General features: G+C 35.4%; 1 protein-coding gene across 7 annotated transcripts in view; it reads left to right on the top strand.

Moving 5' to 3' along the window:
• The window catches only part of LOC130051721 (cytoplasmic dynein 2 heavy chain 1-like), a 69,208-nt gene that overhangs the window by 10,476 nt on the left and 37,768 nt on the right, over positions 1–20,964 (top strand). For all 7 annotated transcript variants that reach the window (XM_056154235.1, XM_056154241.1, XM_056154239.1 and 4 more), the window contains exons 4-30: positions 457–702; positions 1,442–1,674; positions 1,806–2,054; positions 2,141–2,214; positions 3,948–4,107; positions 5,484–5,659; positions 7,322–7,517; positions 7,643–7,751; positions 7,837–8,084; positions 8,298–8,437; positions 8,641–8,869; positions 10,079–10,206; positions 10,753–10,996; positions 11,220–11,369; positions 11,607–11,809; positions 12,648–12,803; positions 12,938–13,049; positions 13,221–13,550; positions 13,864–14,087; positions 15,089–15,221; positions 15,395–15,625; positions 16,057–16,176; positions 16,273–16,550; positions 17,560–17,699; positions 19,043–19,161; positions 20,321–20,503; positions 20,644–20,867. In XM_056154235.1, coding sequence (XP_056010210.1) covers positions 457–702; positions 1,442–1,674; positions 1,806–2,054; positions 2,141–2,214; positions 3,948–4,107; positions 5,484–5,659; positions 7,322–7,517; positions 7,643–7,751; positions 7,837–8,084; positions 8,298–8,437; positions 8,641–8,869; positions 10,079–10,206; positions 10,753–10,996; positions 11,220–11,369; positions 11,607–11,809; positions 12,648–12,803; positions 12,938–13,049; positions 13,221–13,550; positions 13,864–14,087; positions 15,089–15,221; positions 15,395–15,625; positions 16,057–16,176; positions 16,273–16,550; positions 17,560–17,699; positions 19,043–19,161; positions 20,321–20,503; positions 20,644–20,867 — 5,035 coding nt within the window. The remainder of the gene's footprint in view (positions 1–456; positions 703–1,441; positions 1,675–1,805; positions 2,055–2,140; positions 2,215–3,947; positions 4,108–5,483; positions 5,660–7,321; positions 7,518–7,642; positions 7,752–7,836; positions 8,085–8,297; positions 8,438–8,640; positions 8,870–10,078; positions 10,207–10,752; positions 10,997–11,219; positions 11,370–11,606; positions 11,810–12,647; positions 12,804–12,937; positions 13,050–13,220; positions 13,551–13,863; positions 14,088–15,088; positions 15,222–15,394; positions 15,626–16,056; positions 16,177–16,272; positions 16,551–17,559; positions 17,700–19,042; positions 19,162–20,320; positions 20,504–20,643; positions 20,868–20,964) is intronic.

The following is a 20,964-nucleotide window of genomic DNA, read 5'->3' as shown; positions in this document are numbered from 1 at the left end:
GTGCAAAGAACATAGCATCTGTTTTAAAAATTGCTTTAACTTCTAAATGAAAAAGGAAAGAAACCAATGTTTCCTCCAACATGATGGAGATACAGTGTATATTAAATTTTCAGTATAAATTGTCCATCTGTTTATCCTGAAGTCTGTCTCAAGTTGTGCTAGAGCTATGTTTCAAACATTAGTATGCTATTGTATGTGCCTAAAAATGAATTTAGATCATATCAAAGTTACAGAACAATAAAGTGTGGAAAGCAGACTGTAATTATTTCTTGCTTTGAATGATTTCAAGCTCTGTTGTATGATGACCTTAATCTTGAATCAAAAGGTCAGGGTCATGTAATTAAAGTCAAGGTCACAAGGTAATGAGATGTTGAAATTTTATCGAGTCTGTTTGTTATGTTGCCCTTGATTTTTTATATATGGAACATGAGAGATGATTATGGTATATTTGTAAAGGTATTTTGAGTCCAGTGGATGAATTCCAGTACTGGGGTGACATGGCAAGAAGTGATGAGAGAGCTTCTCAATTTGTGGACCTCTTTAAACCTATAAGTAAAGAGTTTGGGGGGCTGGACACCATGGACATGCAGGATGTTATGGAGCTGGTGGACATTGCACAAGACACGCTGGATGACGTCTGGAAATGTCTGGATTTCGATGCATACCCTGAGCCCAGAATGAAACACCTCATGGACATTATTGGTATGATGTTTTTGTCATGTTATCATTTATACACACAGGGCTGTCATAGTGGATATTTGAGAAAACCGAAAAATACAATGCTTCCAATATATACAAAACATGCATTTTGTAAATTATTTAAAAGTATTGAATTTAATTATCCAATGAGAAAATTTACATGACAAATAGAAATACAATGTACTGTGAACTTGGATATGAGTACAGTTACACCTGCCTAATCCGACACCTGTGTAATCTGTTTTGACTAAAAATTTCATTCCAAATGTCTTTTTCCATGTTCTTTAAAGGGGCATTAGCTGTAAAAGTGATGCCAACATTTTTTTTTCACAATCTTTCAATGGTATGGGAATATATATTAATGACTTTAATAAAAACATTTATTTTGTACACAAAGAAGAGAAAATTAATAAAACTACATTTAATAGATAATAACTTGTAGTGTAAAAAAATATATAAGGAAAAATATTGTTTTGCAAAACAATAATTACTTAATCACCAAAATTACATATTCATGTGCCTGTTTTGAGGGTAAAATGTTTGAAATCATTAAATACTGGTGTTATTAATGAAATATATAAGATTGGGCAATTTTTATTGAAATAAATTTTTGGTGACAAAATGACAGCTGATGCCCCTTTAACTCTGCAATTCAATATTGTGTCTATTTTGACAGCAAAATTTGTCTCCTAGAACATGTGGGATGATACAGGTTTTATGGTATATTTTTTATTGTTTACAGGTGGAAGTCTTGGGAGATACGTACAAAGAAAACTATCAGAAGTTGACCTTTGGACAGGAAATTTTGGAAAGGTCAAGGAAGACCTGAGGTCAGGTGTAGCCATCTGTGAAAGGTGGGTAGGAGTATGTGAAACCTTAACAACACAATTCTGGAAGAGTTTCCGTCCCCATCCCTGGAGAGGCGAGAGATATGTTCCCGAAAATTTAAAGCAGCTAGCAAATCGGTTGGAAGAGGTGAATCTTTATATCACTCGAATTTTTGTTGTAAGGTCACTACTGTAACAGAAGAGTAATTGTTAGCAAATTTAACTTCAGTGTTTCAAGAAATATTTCCATTACCTGCATTTTTTCTGTGTATATTGTAGATACTTACCCTTAGAATAGTGCATGAGCAACAGATACGTTTGCTTTCAACATCAGAGCAGAAGGACCTCAGAACATCAGAGGCCTTTCATCCATTCATGGGGCTCAATCCTCTACAGTACAACCCATACACCATGCCATTGTGGAATGCTGCTGTGGCACAGTACGATAAGATCATGAGTCCTGTGGAGCAAAAAATAGCAGGAAAATTAAGGTCACAGTTCAAAGGTCTCGATGGATATCCACAGCAGGTAAAGTGATGTGATTCATTGTTAAATCGCTGACTTTGTTGGTTAAAGGGTGCATGTATTAGGTCTATATTCTCCTGTTTTTACAGCTGCTGAGAGAGTTCCAAAGATATAAAGAGCTGATAAAGAGGCCAAGTATAAAAAAGGAGATGGTTTCTGAGAGGTAAATTAGTGGTCTATCGTGTCAAAAAGAAATTATGATCTATTTGTGTATACCAGTAGGTTGAGTTAGAGTGGATGATCATTTCACTTTTAAGGTCACCTGAGTCACTTTTGCTGTTGATCTGCATCCGTTGTCGTGCGTCATCTATCATGCATTAACAATTGAACATTTTTAACTTCTTCTTTATAATTACCCTTCCAATTTTTTTAAAATTTGGTATGAAGCATCTTTTGGACAAGGGGGACATAAATTGTAAATTTCAGGACTTCTGCACCCCCAGGGCTATATGGGTTGGTCAATAACTGTCAAAAGTTGACCAATTTTCAGAAATCTTCTCTACAACTGCACATGTGTAAGAAAAACTAAATGCATAGTCATGTACAGCAGAAAGGCCTCTACCACAATTGTAAATTTCATGATCCATGGGGTAGAGGTTCTGACCCCAGGACAAGGCCAAACTTTGCATGTAGTGTTTATGTGTAAAACATTTAAATAATATCTTCTTTCCTGCTATTGATACTAAATCGAAACTAAATGGATAATTAGAAGGAGCAGGTAGCCTTTTACCAAAACTGTAAATTTTATGATCCCAGGGTTAGAGGTTTGGTACCAGGGTGGGGCCAAATGGTCATAGTGATTAAATGCACAGATTTTCTACACTTTTTTGGGAATGGAGCTTGGAACCTTGGAATTGGGGATTTAATGACAATCTATGACAAACTGGGAATTTGTAGTATAATGTTGTTTTTGTTTTTTTTAATGAACAGTAAATTAGAAATAATATTTGATCTTTTATTACACTTCTGAAAGAACATCAATATTATAGCATCATTGTCACCAGAAGAGAATGGTAAAGTTTTGATAAGTCACTGTTTGGTGCAGGCTTATAAAATGTTTATCAAGGATTTTATCTTACCATGTGTCAGTAAAAACAAACTAAAAAGGTAGTTTTGCTTTCGTAGAAATGTTACAGAATTTCATTTGGGCTGGTACTATTTTTTTCTGTTTGCATACAACCCTATTGCAGTGTAATTTACTTTATTACAAACATTTAACAAATTCTCTTAAGTTCCTGTTCCATTTTGCTCTGGAGAAGGTTGTCAGATAATACTTGGAATGATGGCTGGACATGATCTATGGTCATTGTTTTTCTTGTATCCCGATTCTATTAAATATGCTTGCATTTTGATTATGACCACATCTTGAACTGTTTGGTAAGTTTAAGCACACTCTGATCCCTAACAATTGAATAAAGCAGTCAAATTTTGGGAGAAAAGTAAGGGTTTTGCAATTGGGAATGTGGCCAAAATTCAGCCTCACATGGGGCAGTGGAAAATACATGAAGATGTCTTTATCATTTGAAAAACTTCTTTGATTTTGGTGATACTATATAAAAACTAAATGCATACTTAGGAAAAGCAGAAAGGGATGTACCATAATTGTGAATTTTGCAAACCCAGGGGTTCAAAGTCATGGGCAGGGTGAATATGGTAACAAATTATTATAGATTCCGTAACCTTTGGGGCTAGTGATACCTCTAACTGATACTCAGGTGACTGATAAGGCCTGTTGGCCTCTTGGTTTTTTTTGTTGATAATCCTTAAAAAAGAAAATTGAGAATGCTTTGTTTGAATATTTATACATTTGTCTACAGGGTCAAAAAGTTGTTTACTAGTTTAGCTGTACATTTATTTGCCAACAGAGGTAAGAAATTTTACATCATGTTATTGTAGGGAAACGCTGCTAGGACAACTGAATGTGAATTTGAAGGAGACAGAGGATGATTTCCAGAAGAGAACAGGACAGAGGGCTGGTAACAAGGGAATTCCTAAGGGGAAGAATCTGCCAGAAATTGTCAATGCCATCGTGTTTGTCAGACAGCTAGAGGCTAAGGTACTGAGGACTAGATGCATATATAGCAAGTTACAGCCATTGCTGTTGACACTGATCTCAATCCCATTTCTTTTTAGAAGACTCTTTGAAATGCTATTAGAAAGGTCATAATGAATTTAATGGGCTAGGTTCTTTTAAAGTGCTGTTGGGCAGTAACTGAGTAGATAAGAAATGTTTTATTTTCTTAATTATTACTCCCCTAATGGTTTGTAAGCCTGAAGGGGACTATAGGTTTTTTTCTACGTCTGTACCTCTGTCTGTCAGTCAGTTTGTCCCGTTGGTTTTCCAGACTTTTTCCCGTTATGCTTACAAGGATTAATTTGAAACTTGCATTATAGTTTTAGAGTGACAAACTGCAGATCAAGTTCGAATTTCATAACGTTCGATTGACAGGTGTGAAAGAAATTAGTTTTTACATTGTTATGTTTTATATTCATCGGGATTGTGCTCTGATAGAAAGGCTGTTAAAGTAGAGCATTTGAAAAGAATATGTTGACGAACCTTGGTTGCTAATTGTCTGAATAATAACTTCATTAATTTAACATTTCAAACTCATTAATCACAAAAGGAACATATCAATGAAAATATATATAAAATCTGTTAATTAATCATCTGAGTATTATTTCAGTAGTGTGATCAGTCTGATCAGGCAGAGTATTCAATTTACCACATTCCAGCAATCCAACTCAAATCGCCAGTATTTGAAATTGGCTTTCGAACAGTTGATAGTAAATAATTTAAAGTTCAGAAGTCCTTTATAAATAAGTAATTAAAATGCAGATATGAATGTTATATCAGTGTGTTGTTATGCACAATTATTTTCCCCGCATATTTTTTTATTGCAAAAACAGTGAGCCAGATTTGATGCTTTCTGAACTGCATTGAAACTAGGTAAAACAAATTTTTTGTCTTATTAAAATTTTAACACCATCTATTCTGATATAGAATATAGAGGGTCAATTTGTGAGTTAACAGTACATCACACTATGACGAAATTTCAGATTTTCTTTGTTATTATTAGTTATTGAACCCAAATTTACTATGTGACATTTAGAATATATGCAGCATGTTTATGCATTGAATTTAAAATTATAGAGTTCTGAATAAGACAATTTCATCCCTGATAAAAGCTACATGTGTCAACTGTATGAAGAACAAAACATCAAACTAATTCAATACTGGTAAACATGACTTGGTACCGATTATTTTAGGTCAAAGTTCAAGGTCAAACAATATTAAATGTGTATTCTCTCAAATTACATCTGTCAATGGAGCACCGGTAAGGTACATGTATTGCTTATGCAGTACTCTCAGAATGGTTGTAATCAATACAGTGGGACACCTCTGTACTTGTCAATGTACTGTTAATAATTTAGACGGAAGAAACCATCAAGACAGCAGAAACTTTACTAGGAGATTTGTCTGGGTTCTCAAAATTCCGCAAGGAGGCCCAGGATCTGTTGGATGAACTACGACAATGGCGCCAGGAGCAGTTCGATGACTGGACGCGAGACATTATGGATAGAATCAGTGACCCCAAAGAACCTCTCAGGTCTGTTCTGTCTACTTGTTACTGTATGTATACTTTATTAAATGAATTTCATTTTTGAAAATATATGTGTTATGCACTGTGATGCTACACACTAGCATGCTTTATAATGAAAAGTTCTGTTGGAACTCACAGCTGTTAAAATAGACTGGACTATATTTATCAATTCATCAATGCACATTGTTCACAACTACATCACATTCAAGAGGAAATGGCTATCATTACAAATGGTAAAGATATCAAAGGCAAAAACATTGGTAATGTAAATCTGATTTAATGCAATTGAAGGAGACATTCTACTTTGCTGGTATAATGATAAACTAGCATTACTGTGTTCTATGATAACTGATAAATTTATTACAGTGCAGTCCATAAATTAACTCTTATTTTGGTTACATTACAAATGCACTATTAGAATATAGGAATTCAACTTAATTAGGTACTGGGGTATCTGGTAGTGAGATTGTTTGAAATGCACACTGTTACATGTGAGAGTTAACATCCATGCATATCAGATTAACCTGGAGTCTCCCAGAGTGGAGCTTTAAAAAATGTCTCTCGTTGAGAATTAAAAATCTCCCAGATCTCCTCAATAAGGTCTATTAAAATTCAAATAATAATAATAAAAAAAAACAACTCAGCCATATCATTAGAAAATGGAACCCAGTGTTATTTTGATTGACCAGATTAGACACCCCTTGATGCAGTGGCTTGTTTGTCCAATACATGGCTATAATTATTAGCCTAACACTGTACATAATTGTTTTCAATGTTATGACTGTTTTTTTAAAATGGGATTGAATATGCATATATCTGCAGTCTCTCTCCCTCGTACCTCCAGCCTCCCATGTGGAATTTGGGTTAAAATAGGAGTGATGCATCACATTTTGGCTATTACTACAAGACTTGACTAATTAACAGACAATATTAGTTACTTGAGTTTGAATAATGAAGTGATGAACAATAATTATTTCAGTTTTTATCTCCAGTATTGTCTGCACTATGAAGGTCGTTGAAGGTGATGCTAATACTCCTTAATGCACAAAAATCAATTAAACAGATTTTGTTTTGTTAAAAGTAGCTCCCCTTCTAATATTAATGCTCTCGTCAGAGAATAATTATTATCATACATTCCCTGAACATGTATTTAACTACCAAAATTTGACGAATGAATTACTGTTCTGAAAATATAATGACATACAAATGTGTCAAATTGAAGATAATTATAAAAGAAAGACATTCTTAAGATGATATTTAATGGAAACAATATAAATAGATATTTAATAAACTATATAGGTCTTTGTCCTCAATTTTTAAAGTAAAAATTGGGATAATTACTTCATATGTTGAAAAGTGTTTATAAAAAATCTATTCAGAGGTATCCTGGTTTGGATCCAAGGCCTTATCTCATTTATGGACTCCATTTATGCATCGTACATGTACATTTTAATAAGATTCTGGTAGGACTTAATAATAATTGGATGGCAATAGAATTTATCCTGGAAGTAATGGTGTTCTATAAAGGAAAATCTTCTCACGTTTGAGATAGGCAGTATATTGAATGTTAAAGAGAAGTTTGTAGGAACACGGGAAAGATACTTGAAAAGACATGGCTAAAGACTTAAAGATAGACAATAAAAATGTGTAAACTTCATGTAATTTCAGTCTTGAGACGAATGGAAGATTGATGGAACTGAATCACAAAACTGGGAAGTTGCATGTGAACTATGGGGACCGTCTAGTGACTCTGATGAGAGAGGTGAGACAGCTCAGTGGCATGGGGTTTGCTGTTCCCTCCAAAATCCAGCATGTCTGCAACACAGCCCAGAAGTTCTACAGACATGGTGTAGTTTTAAAACAGGTAAACATTTATTTTTCTTCTGTATGCTTTATGCTCATGTTTCAGGTATAGAGCATTATTTACCTCATTGTTTAATTTTATGGACATTGGACTTTATAATGTTTTGTCAATCTTTATTTTCATAGGTTGCCCATTTTTACAACACTCTAGATCAACAGATGATTGCATGCCAGCAACCAATGATGTTGAATTCAGCCATTGCTTTTGAAAAACTGGTGAAAAACCCTAAAACAGGTAAAAATTGTTGTTATATTAAGACGTTGAGATTTTTTGTCCACAAATTGGATATTTGACATTGCAACTTCTCATTTGTTTATAGGTAGCAGGGCTAAAGGAGAAAATGTTGAAATCACCTGGGATGATCCCGAAGAACTAGACAAATACATACACAAGCTTCAGAAAGCTGCAGAGAGACTGACCACAGAGAACCGCAAACTGAGGAAGTGTCACTTGACTGTTTGTGAAAAAGTACAGATGTTGATGGGGGTGGATTTACTAAGGCAACAACAGAAGTGGAAAGATGGGCTGATGGAAATCAGACATCTCATGGCTAATCTTGTGCAACAGGTACAGTCAAGATTTAGATATTCCTACAGAGGCTGAGATATAGGGACATGCTTACAGAACTTGAATGTCCTATCCTATATTGATAAACATGTATTACAATGAAAAATTTTCTTCCCCTAAAAGTGGAAAATGATCTGTGAAGAAGTTGATTCGTGTTTTAATGCAATGCTAGAGAGAATTTTTCTTCCATATTTGAACCATTTATCATGACAGGGATTTTCCTCTGATCACATGCGACCCTGGAAAGCTCACTGGGACAGACAACTGTACAAGGCCTTAGAGCACCAGTATCAGATGGGACTAGAGGCGCTCAATGAGAATCTGCCAGAAATCAAAGTGGAATTAACATACAGGTAACAGGAAATGGGGCTAAGAATGAGGAAAATTCTGTACAGAGAGGGTCACTGGTCAGATAGATGAGAGATATTTTAATGATGTGCTGTTTTCTTACTTTGCCTATCTTCTTGTTCCCGCTAGCACATAAAACCTTGTTTTAAAGCATACAATATGTCAATTATGATGCCAAAGTCTTTTCATTCTAATGATTTTTCCATAGGCAACAACAGCTGCAATTCCGTCCTCCATTTGAAGAAATCAAAGCCAAGTATTTCCGAGAAATGAAGCGATTTATCAGTATTCCTAACAACTTCAAAGGAGTGGGAGATGACACCACGAACCTGATATTTCCTGCCATTATCGACAGAAATGCTGAGGGGTTTATTACATGTTATAGGAAGGCTGATGCTCTCTTCAAGAGACTTGACAAAGCCCAGCAACAATTCAAGGTTGGTTATAGATAGCAAAATAACAAATTTTAAGTTAAGAAACATCTTATTCCTTTTAAAACATTAGTTTACAATGAATAAGGATTGAACAGTAGGCATGCTTTAATATGTTAATAAGAACCATTGTTAAATAAATCATCCATTTACAAATAAGAGAGGGTTGGCTTAAGTTCATTCATACTTAGAAAGCATAATATTCTTCAAAACAGTAAAATTACAGAAATCTTTTTGTGCTTTTTATGAAAGCATGTACTTTATTAACAAAGGAATAGTTTTCATTCAAATGTACTAAGTAAGCTCCATACAATGTATTACTTAGATTAAGTTGTACATCATATGATAAATTTCTGTCTATGAGAGCTATTACACTATAACAAATAATGAAAACATCTTCAAAGTGATGTCCACAGTGTTGATACTGTAGGATGAACTTTAAAAAAGGCCTGCATTCAACTTGCTTAACTGGCAATAGAGAATATTATCTATTACCATAACTGCAGTTTGAGCTGTTTATGGGCACATTAGATGGCAATTTACTTTGCTGAGATCATTCCACAGACAGAAGATGGAATAAAGCTGTTGTAATAAGAAGCAGTTCTAGCAATTGATGTGCAGAATGAATTTCTTTTTTTTTTTAAATTATGGGGATGTTGAGTAGTCAAACATTATTATATCAAATAGTACATATTTAAAACATTAGTGTGTGCTTGTGATGTTTTCATCTTGTACTCAATGTTTCCTGCCCCATTCCTGATACAAGGCATTGCGTCTAATACCAGTAATATTGCGAGTGAGTAACCTTTATCTGAAATCTTTCTAATGATTTACTCTGTTCCTCAGTACAACTGTCTTATATTACATCTTTGTATTCTAGAACTGGGTGAATACATATCTTTTGGTCAAAGAATCCCTCTTTGATATGGATTTTTGAGAATATTTACATGTTTTGCCACAGATATTTTCTATATGTTTAGACTAGCTACCATTAGACTGCAGTATTAAACATGTCAGTGGATAATGTTATTTAGTTGTGTTTTCTCGTGTAATCTGTGAGTGCACGCGATGGGATCAAGAAAAGTTATTGTCTAATTTGTTCAAGGCCAGCAGTATGCTAATTGCATTTTGGAAAAACACAATTACATATAGCATACTGCTGACATTGTGATGCAGTTTTTGGCATTTTATATCAGCTCTCTTTATTGTTGACAGCAATGGTGTGTCCTTGGATCAATTGACCTTGACCAGTTTGTGGAGGACACTCTTACAGATCTGTCTGACTGGGAGAAAAACTTCAAGGGCTTAAAGGCAAGAGGCAGGGATGCAGAAAAGTTACCAAGGTAAAGTTTCTTATAAAAACTTCAAAGACTTAAAGACTAGAGGCCGGGATGCTGAAAAGTTTTCAAGGTACAGCATCTTACATATCAATGAAGCATACTTTGGAATCATTATACATATACTAGTATTTCATGGAGGCTCAGTATTTGTGGATTGTGTGGGTACCCCTCTCCCATGAAAATAAAACCACATCAAAATACTCAATTTATAACATGTTTCAATCTACAAAAATCAAATTAGAACATTACTGTAAAATCTTGGCATCCACAAAAATTTGTTTCCCAAAAGTTTAGATGAGGGTCATAGTAAGTATTTACTGAAACTAGTTCAGCAGTAGGTATTGCACAATGATCACTTGATTGTATGAAATAAATTGTATCACAATTTATTTTATGACCTAGTTCAGAATTGACAGTTCTGGACTTGAATTACATGTGAATTGATAATGTTAATTTTGAGAACTCATGTTAAATTCAATGAAGTTTTGCATTGAATACAGATATATATTTTCAAATGGTTTTATATGAAAATTATTTATGTATTTTCAGTCAAATTAAGGTTGACTGTATCACCGTGAATACAAACCCAGTGAAGGCAGTCATTGATGATCACATCCAACGGTTATTTGATGCCCTTTTGAACTCCTTAAGGAAGGCCATCGCTTTTGAAGTCAACTCAATCGATGTCTTCCTCAAGGAAGCCATGGAGACTCTTTCCAAACGTCCACAGAGTGTGGAGGAAATCGGGGAAGCCAACGGGAAGCATTCCGAATTCCTCAAGAAAAAGAAGGAGGTAAATCAAATTAGGATTACTTTCATATCATTGGAAATTTTACTCATGATACCAATGTTACCACAGAACATCAGTTTAAGTTTTGCTTTAATAAATGGTATCATGTTTTGAGAACTTTGACCAGTATTGATGATTTAGAGCCGTGGGATGTGGAAGTGGTTTGCTGGAATGGCCAAGGAGAGATATGCATAATAGCTCATCAAATTTCATGTTTATTTTTCAGATTCAGCCCCTGTTTTTGAAGGCTGAGGCTAAGAACAAACTGCTGCGGTCAGTGGCTGGAGGTGGAGTGGATTCTCTGAGCTCCCTCCAAGCTTTCTGGGACAAGTTTGAACTGATGATGGAGAGTCACCAACTCATGGTCAAAGAACAGGTATGTAGAAAAATGATAAGATGATTGCAATTTACAAGGCGAATGTAAGATTGGAAATTGAAAATAAAGTTAAATTATTTGCTAAATTGTCACTGACTAACAGCTGACTGTGTATGTATATATGGAGAAATAAGAGGGAGAAGTATCAATAATGCTATTCTACGCATTCAGATATGTTATGTTTCATTAGATTAAAACTGCATGATTTAAGAGGTTTGTAAATTCACCACTTTTCAGGTGGAGGTGATGAAGAACAATGTGGACTCCAGAGTGAAAGCCTTTATCCAGGAGGTTGATAAGTTTTCAGCCCGATGGCATCAGCTGAAGCCCGGGGACGATGCTCTGGATGGTGACAAAAAGAAGTGTGAAGCAGCAGTACAGGTCATCAAGGACAAACGTCAAGAGTTTGCTGAGCTGGAGAAGACAAGGGAGACCCTTGTGTAGGCTCTAATTTCATTTTTGAATATGATTTTGATGACATCATAAAATTGCTTTAGGATATACTTTCCTTGCAGTGAACCAACAAAATATTTACAGAAAATGTGTAGCATACTGATATCTACAATGTATATTCAACTATCATTTTCTAAACATTTCTAGAAAGGAAATTTCTTGTTGTGTAAGTCCCACTCCAAAACAAATTATTTCAAAATGGTTACTTTCGAAGTGTGTACAACATTTACATGTTTTTCTTCCACACATGTACATTTTCATATTCATGTACACTGACTAATTAAATAATTATCCAGGGATTGTTCATGTCAAAAGCTGTCTTAAGAGACTGTCCATTGAAAATCAGGCACTGCCAATAGGATAAATGCACCTTGTATGTCAGGGCCTACCATATTTTGTTCTACTACCAAATTTTGTTCTATTCTTGAGGTTTTACCACATTTTTTATTCTTCTTTAACAAATGTGGTTGTAATACACAGTGGAATTTCACCATTCCAGTACAATGACAAGAGTTATGCATCCTTTATAATGGTTTTGATACATCCTTTATAATGGTTTTGATGCATCCTTTAAAATGGTTTTGATTCATCCTTTATAATGGTTTTGCAGAGTGATCTGCCCTTTTATAGTGGTATATATAGTGACTTTCATGGGATTTTACATCCAACACATTAACAGAGTTTGAAAATCAATTTTATATTGTAACACAATATATTATTTTGAATTAGTTGAAATTTGCCGATTCCAGACATGTGCCAACCTCTGCCTGATTTTCCTTGCTCAGTCTCTTCATATGTTTCAAAATATATCTTCTCACGTCTTAGACATGACTGTGAACACTTTGGAATGGAGCTTCCAGATTTGGAGATTGCCAATGAACTGAAGGCAGATATGGCTAACTATGAGAGCATGTGGGGGCTGTATGAGGACTTCAACAACGGACTCCAGGAACTGGCCAAGGAAGACTGGATCTCATTCAGGTTTCTACATTGGTTTAGATGTTTTGTTATTTTTGCAAGCACTGAAGAAACTGTGAGTGTTTATTGTCAACAGGATGTAGTGAATTCAATGATTATGGTAGTAACAAATGTTGATAAGGGTTCTATTTGAATAGGAGCAAAGCCTATCTGTTTGAGGAATTCTTGAGTTCTTGGTATGAGAAACTGAAATCAGAGGAGCCCACTACAATGACAGTGCGTCTGCAGAAAGACATTGACAAGTACAAGGTTTGTATTACAGCAACGACTAATTATCAACTGAGGAAATTGCTCAAGTTGAAAGAACAGATAACCATTTAATTGTAGAAATGCTGTTGTTAAATGAAGATGATAGACTTTAAACTAGATGCTTTACTACATTACTGTACATTAAAGCTGAACTCCAAAATTATTCTTCAGAACGTACTCCCAGTTCTGAAGTGGGTCAGAGGAGAGCCTCTATCCCAGGATCACTGGATGGAACTCTTTCGTCTGCTCCACATGCCAAAGGGAACCACTCTGGAGAAGCTAAACTTTGGTCAAGTTCTTAATGCCAGTGATGAAATCATCAGAAATGCTGATGCCCTGAAGGAGTTGAATCAGCGAGCCCAGGGAGAGGTGACTATTCGAGAGGCCATTCGTGAGCTGGACCTGTGGGGAGCTGGTGCTGTGTTCACATTGACTGAGTATGAGGACAGTCATAAGAATGGAATTATGCTGATCAAGGACTGGAAGGACCTTGTTAGCCAGGTGAGGAGTTGGCTCACTTGACTAGATCAGGATTTGATGGAATGATCTGATTGCACATGATTAAAACTTGTCTGTCACTTTTTTACCAATTATCACAATGCTTTATAAACTGTCAAACCAAATAAATTTCATATGTGGGAACTTTTGTCTTATGACTTACTGGTAGTTTTGTGCTTATGACCTTGAAACAAAGTAGATTCACCAAGATTCTGAAGAAAAAAATCCTCTTGTGATTTTAATGTATCAGTAAATGTTTGTATGTATGAGGCTCATTTTTTAACAGGTTAATTTATATGCATGCAACATTCTTTAGGTTGGGGACAACCAGGCCTTGTTGCAGTCCCTTAAAGATTCCCCATACTACAAGAGTTTTCAGGACAAGGCCTCGGTTTGGGAGCAGAGGCTGGCTGATCTGGACGAGTACCTTCACAACCTGAACCAGATCCAGAGAAAGTGGGTGTACTTGGAACCAATCTTTGGCAGGGGAGCTCTACCCAAGGAGCAGGGAAGATTCAAGAGGGTTGATGATGATTTCAGGTAATTCAAACTACAGTGTAAGAGGACATAGGTTGTATACCATGTTGATTCCTATATCCACAAATAGTGCATATGAACTTGTATGTAATTGTAATCCCAAACAGAACCATATAGATTTACTTCACACTCTTTCAGTTGAATTTCTTACATGGACATGAAGATTTGCATTTGAAAAGTTTTATGCCATGCATTAGGAATTACAAATACTGGTAGTGCAATTTTATGATGTACATGCTTTTATACACCTGTCTTTTGATGCTGTACTGAGTATTGGATTTCCCATCTATTTGTCCATCTAGCCCTTTCATGTCCAGGTCATATCACACTGTCAGGCCTACAACTATCAAACTTGGTCAGTTGATTCCTCTTGTGGGGAATGTGTCTCATGAACCAAATATTATTGCAAAACATATACAAATCGTATCCAGATCATATCTGAGCACTTAAGGCATAGGACCATCAAACTTGGTCAGTTGGTGCATATTGGGGAAAGGTGTGTCAAGACCTGAAAGTAGGTGACTGTGACCTGATTTTGGAATTGCAATTGACAGCATCACAGCTTGTGACTTCTAGCATGCAAACATAGATATGCATTATATACATTTCATTACAGAAGGGTGTATCATGTATATCAGACATGTGTATCATGTGTATCAGACATGTGTATCATGCATATCAGATGGGTGTATCATGTATATCAGACATGTGTATCATGTATATCAGACATGTGTATCAGACATGTGTATCATGTGTATCATGTATATCAGACATGTGTATCATGTATATCAGACATGTGTATCAGACATGTGTATCATGTGTATCAGACATGTGTATCAGACATGTGTATCATGCATATCAGATGGGTGTATCATGTATATCAGCAATGAACTTTATTTTTTCAATGACCAAATGTTCTGGAGGAGTATTTGCAATTCTTTTGTACATGTACATAATTACACGAACACTTTTAGGATCAAATTTTAACTAATGTAATTTATCAGGAACATAATGATGGACGTCCGCAGAGACAACAGAGTTTTGTCCTTAGTGAGTAAAGCTGGACTCCGCAACCTTCTAACCACCATGCTGGATCAGCTCCAGAGGTGTCAGAAGTCACTCAATGAATTCCTAGAGGTATGGGTTATATGTCACATTATATAGAATATTAGATAAAATTTTGAAGTTTTGTTGACTCATAAATTCATCCTCAAGAAATTACATGTAGCTTCTAGATTCAGGAATGATGATAATAAAGGGAATCATATCAAAGAAATTGCTTCCTTCTGCACATTGATACTGAATTGCAGGAGAAGAGATCCTTGTTCCCACGTTTCTACTTTATTGGAGATGATGATTTACTGGAGATTTTGGGACAGTCCACCAATCCCAGTGTTATCCAGACTCACCTGAAAAAACTGTTTGCTGGCATCCACAGTGTGGAGTTTGATGATAATGCCCAGCATATTCTGGCTATGAAGTCACTTGATGGAGAGGTGGTACCACTGCTCAGAAAGGTTAAAATCATGCCAGAAGTGGAGGTATGTGAAAGATAAGGAGGGTGTTTTTAAAATCAGTGTACAAAATTAAGATTCTCCTGATTTATGATTTTTTTTTTTTTTTTTTTTTTTTTATATACATATTATACTTGTTGAACAAATTAGAATTAATGAAAATAATGTTCTACTGATAAATCTCACAAGACAAACTTGCAAAAACAAAATCTTTCAAAATGTAATGGATTTATGGTACATGTATATTATAAAAATATATATCAAACAATGGGCAATTTATCTAATTTATCTAATATTGCAGTGTTTTCATGTAGGCTTGTGTCACATGACCACACAGATTTTCCTCTCTAGGATAAAATCAATTTTAGAATTTCAAATTTCCATACTGGTTATTTCATGTTTTTAGATGCAGAATTTCTATGCTTTCTCTGGTGCATATTTATCAATGTGTGTTATAGATCTGGCTTGGAAAACTTGCTGATGAAATGAAGGAAACTTTGCAAGAGTTGCTAAGGGAGTGTTTGAAGGATGCCAAGGGGGGCAAGGGAAGTCTAGATCCAGGAAAATATCCCTCCCAGGTTAGTACACTGCTTACAAGAGTAATCTAGAAACAGTATCAAAAGACAGCTTCTTAAATATCGGTCTTACACAATGTCATCAATTTTCTATTGCAGGTATTGTGCTTAGCTGAGCAGATTCGCTTCACTGAATGCTGTGAGCATGCTATCACTAAAGGCACTCTGGCTCAGTACAACAAGGAGCTAGCCTCCCAGCTGGAGTCTTACACCGATGTTGACCTGGGGGACAGTTCCAGTGACACCCAGACACATGTCCTTGACCTGAAATTGAAGGCTCTTATCCTGGACACAATTCATGCTATAGATGTCGTCCATCAGCTGATGCAGGCCAACACTCGCTCACCGACGGAGTGGATGTGGAACAAGCAACTTAGGTGTGAATTCAAAATAAGTCAGAATTTTCTATGTATGTGTTTTTTTTAAAGGATATAAATGCCCACAAATTTACAAATAAATGCATGAGTTTAAGTGATAAACTAGGAAAAAATAGTCCAGTTTGGTTTTTAGCTCACCTGAGCCCTCAAGTGAGCTTTTCTGATCAAAATTTGTCCGTTGTCTGTCCTCGGTGTCATTGTAAACTTTTCACATTTTCATCTTCTTCTCAAGAACCACTGGGCCAATTATAACCAAACTGGGCCAAAGGCATCCTTGGGTAAAGGGCTTTCAAGTTTGTTAAAATGAAGGGCCATGCCCCCTTCAAAGGGGAGATAATCACAAAAATGCAAAAATAGGGTGGGTCATTTAAAGGTCTTCTTAAGAACCACTGGGCCAGAGGAGCTGAAATTTTCATGAAAGCTTCCTGACACAGTGCAGATTCAAGTTTGTTCAAATCATGGCCCCCGGGGGTAGGTTGGGGCCACAATAGGGGATGAAAGTTTTACATAGAAATATATAGAAAAAATCTTTAAAAATTATCTTCTCAAGAACCAATGAGCCAGAAGAGCTGAGATTTACATGAAAGCTTCCTGATATAGTGCAGATTCAAGTTTTTGTTCAGATCATGGCCCCCTGGGGTAGGTTAGGGCCACAATAGGGGATCAAAGTTTTACATGGGAAATTGGAAATAAATAGAAAAAATCTTTGAAAATCATCCTCTCAAGAACCAATAGGCCAGAGGAGCTGAGATTTACATGAAAGCTTCCTAACATAGTGCAGATTCAAGGTTGTAAAAATCATGGCCTCCAGGGGTAGGTTGGGGCCACAATACGGACTAAGGTTTTACATGCAAATATATATGGGAAGTCTTCAGATATGGGCCAAGGTAACTCAGGTGAGCGATGTGGCCCTTGGGCCTCTTGTTAATTTCTGTTACACATTAACAATTCATGTCAGAGTTGTATTATAACAGTACCCATGGTTATACGTTCCTCTTTTATACTGCAGATTCTACTTGAACAGAAAAGGACTCTGTAGCATACAAATGGTGGATGCTGAGTTTGAATATACTTATGAGTATCAGGGCAATGCTGCCAAACTGGTGCACACACCACTGACAGACAAATGCTACCTGACCCTGACACAAGGTCACACCCCAGAATACCTTTGGAATGCTAAATAAATTTCATAAATACAACTACTTTTTTTTTCAAAAGTAGATTTGCAAAATACTGGTATTCTATATAAAAGATATCCAGAATTGAATTTGACGAGATATTCATGTTTACTATTAATTTGATATAGACATTAAATCTGTATGACCTGGGGTTTTTTCTTCCAAGCTTAAAGAATTATTTCAGTTTAACTGATTTAGTTTTAAAAGATATCAACTTTCCCTGAATTATATGCCTGAAAACATTTTAGTTTAAATAAAAATATCTGGAAAGATTATTTATAAAATGACTACAGTGTGGTAACAGCCTAAATACATTTGTTAATGATAAAATGCCCCAGTATTCATGTTTGTTGACATCTGAAATGATCACATGACTGTCACTTGAATCTGCATTACAGAAGGCTGAGTGACATGTATGGTTGTTTGTAAACACTGATTTAAAACCAAATACATAAAGCTTTGATTAAAACAGTTATAATATGAGACATATGTTAGATATCCATATAAATACACACATACAAAAAATAACTGTTTTTATCAAATGGACGAGATTTTTCAAAAAATTACGACAAATTTATTTTTTCTCTTCAATATAGATTTCGCTGAAGCTCTGATATATTATAGAGTATACTAAGATGAGTTAAATCAATGAAAAAATTATTAGGTTTCTGGGACAAATTTTTACAGGGAGTGTGTCAAATGTTAATAAAACCTGTTTCAATTGACTAGAGAATGTGACGGTAAATCCCCATGTAGAATGTTTTGAAATAAAATCGTTAGATATTTCAGTTTATAATACCATTATTCATCAAAATCAAAGAAAAAATAACTTGGAATTATATTTTTGCAGGGCCCATTGCAAAGTTTATATCACTATGCATTAAGTATAATGTATTAAGACTAAACTTGTTTTTACTTATTGCATAATATATATATAAAAATTCACAATGCAAAAACAAGTGAAATATGTCAACATGAAAGTGACAATAAAATACCCTTATTTTGAAGACATGGTATTTGAATACTATGAAATATATAGAGAAAAGAAAAAAGATTACAAATAGCACAAATCCTGGGTAATATTTCATATCAAAATCAATCTTTAAGACTAGGCCATATCTGGTGGTTTGTGGGTCGAATCCTTTGGAGGACGTGTAGGTTTCAAATTAGCTACGTTTTTTTTTATCCTTAAAACCTCTGATGTTTCTAAAGCTTTAAACTTTTTGCTGGAAACACAGGATGAGTCAATTGTGTATATATATTGTTGTAGGTATGCACACAGGATGAGTGAATTGTGTATATATATTGTTGTAGGTATGCACATGGGATTAGGAGGTAACCCCTATGGCCCGGCAGGTACAGGAAAAACGGAGTCTGTAAAGGCTATGGGTGGGTTGTTTGGTCGTCAGGTGCTGGTCTTCAACTGTGATGAGGTAAGCGAGCTAGATGGCATTCAACAATAACTGTGTTTTTATCAAATGGGCAAGATTTGTAAAAATAAGTACGACAAACTTATTTCTTCTCTTCAATAAAGATTTTGCTCAAACTCTCATATATTATAAAGTAAACTAAGATGAGTTAAGTCCATTAAAAGCACTATAAAGTGACTGGGACAAATTAGGGAGTGTATCAAATGTTGATAAAATCTTGGGTCTATTTTACAAAACAACTTACAACAAAGTAGCAAGTCTTAAATCGTATTACACAATTATTGGTTTCAATGAATTAATTAAAACTTTTCTTAGGCTTAAATTTCTACTTTTTTTAACCATTTTGCATTGGAGTGAATGATCTTGCCATAAACGGGAAAATCTCAGTATATAAAGTTGGTCACAAGTTGTAAGTTCTTTTGTAAAACACAGGGCACCTGTTTCAGTTGACTATAGAATTTAACAGTAAATCTCCATGTAGGATGTTTTGAAACAAAATTGTTAGATATTTCAGTTTATAACTATAAAGTCACATATCTATATCAATAGGGGCAAAGTTTAGCATTTCTTCTCCTCTTTATCAAGTTTGTGATGGATTACACATTTAGAACTGCCAGTGAAAAAAATAACTAGTATTACACCTTGCTAATATTGCTAAAGGAAAGCCGTATTTCATGTAAATGCCAATATACATTAGTGCTATTCAGTATTTTGATTTGATATGCTTCCTTGCATTCACAAAATCTTTCCAATACATGTTATGATAACTTTACAGAATGTTTTTAAAAAAACACATGAACGGATCTAACAGTTCTGTATCAGTATGCACGGATCTAACAGTTCTGTATCAGTATGACACGGATCTAACTGTTCTGTATCAGTATGCACGGATCTAACAGTTCTGTATCAGTATGCACGGATCTAACAGTTCTGTATCAGTATGCACGGATCTAACAGTTCTGTATCAGTATACACGGATCTAACTGTTGTGTATCAGTATGACACGGATCTAACAGTTCTGTATTAGTATGACACGGATCTAACAGTTCTGTATTAGTATGACACGGATCTAACAGTTCTGTATCAGTATGCACGGATCTAACAGTTTTGTATCAGTATGACACAAAGTTGGATAACATGATCAGCATATTTATTTGAACAGGGCATAGATGTGAAATCCATGGGGAGGATCTTCATTGGTTTGGTGAAGTGTGGGGCCTGGGGATGTTTTGACGAGTTCAATCGTCTGGAGGAGGCGGTGCTCTCAGCAGTGTCCATGCAGATCCAAGTCATTCAAGATGCAATAAAAAACCGGGCCCCCATGGCAGAGCTGCTGGGCAGAAACGTAAATTAGAATCATAACATTCTGATTCACTTTTGTTCTTGAATTTAAAAGTTTGATCCTTGTTAGTTACCACTTCACCAGTTATTATTTTCATTTCTTTACCATATATACTCTCAAATAAATATTCTCTTTATATTTAGGTGGAGATTGACCATAATTCTGGAATTTTCATCACCATGAATCCAGCAGGCAAGGGTTATGGTGGTCGACAGAAGTTGCCAGACAATTTGAAGCAGCTGTTCCGACCAGTGGCCATGTCTAAGCCAGACAATGAGCAGATTGCAGAGGTCATTTTGTTCTCAGAGGGATTTAAGGCAGGCAAAGAGCTGGGAAGGAAACTGGTGGCTGTGTTCAACTTGTCCAAGTGAGAATAAAATCCTATTTATAGATCGAGAAAAAAGGTTTATTCATGTGAGATCTAGTAAGCAGGTTAATTATGCAGCAATATTAAGGCTGTTTTA

The sequence above is a fragment of the Ostrea edulis genome, chromosome 2 (assembly GCF_947568905.1).
Source record: "Ostrea edulis chromosome 2, xbOstEdul1.1, whole genome shotgun sequence".
Taxonomy (NCBI): domain Eukaryota; kingdom Metazoa; phylum Mollusca; class Bivalvia; order Ostreida; family Ostreidae; genus Ostrea; species Ostrea edulis.
Note: the sequence above shows the minus strand (reverse complement) of the source record. Positions and strands in the feature narration are given on the sequence as shown.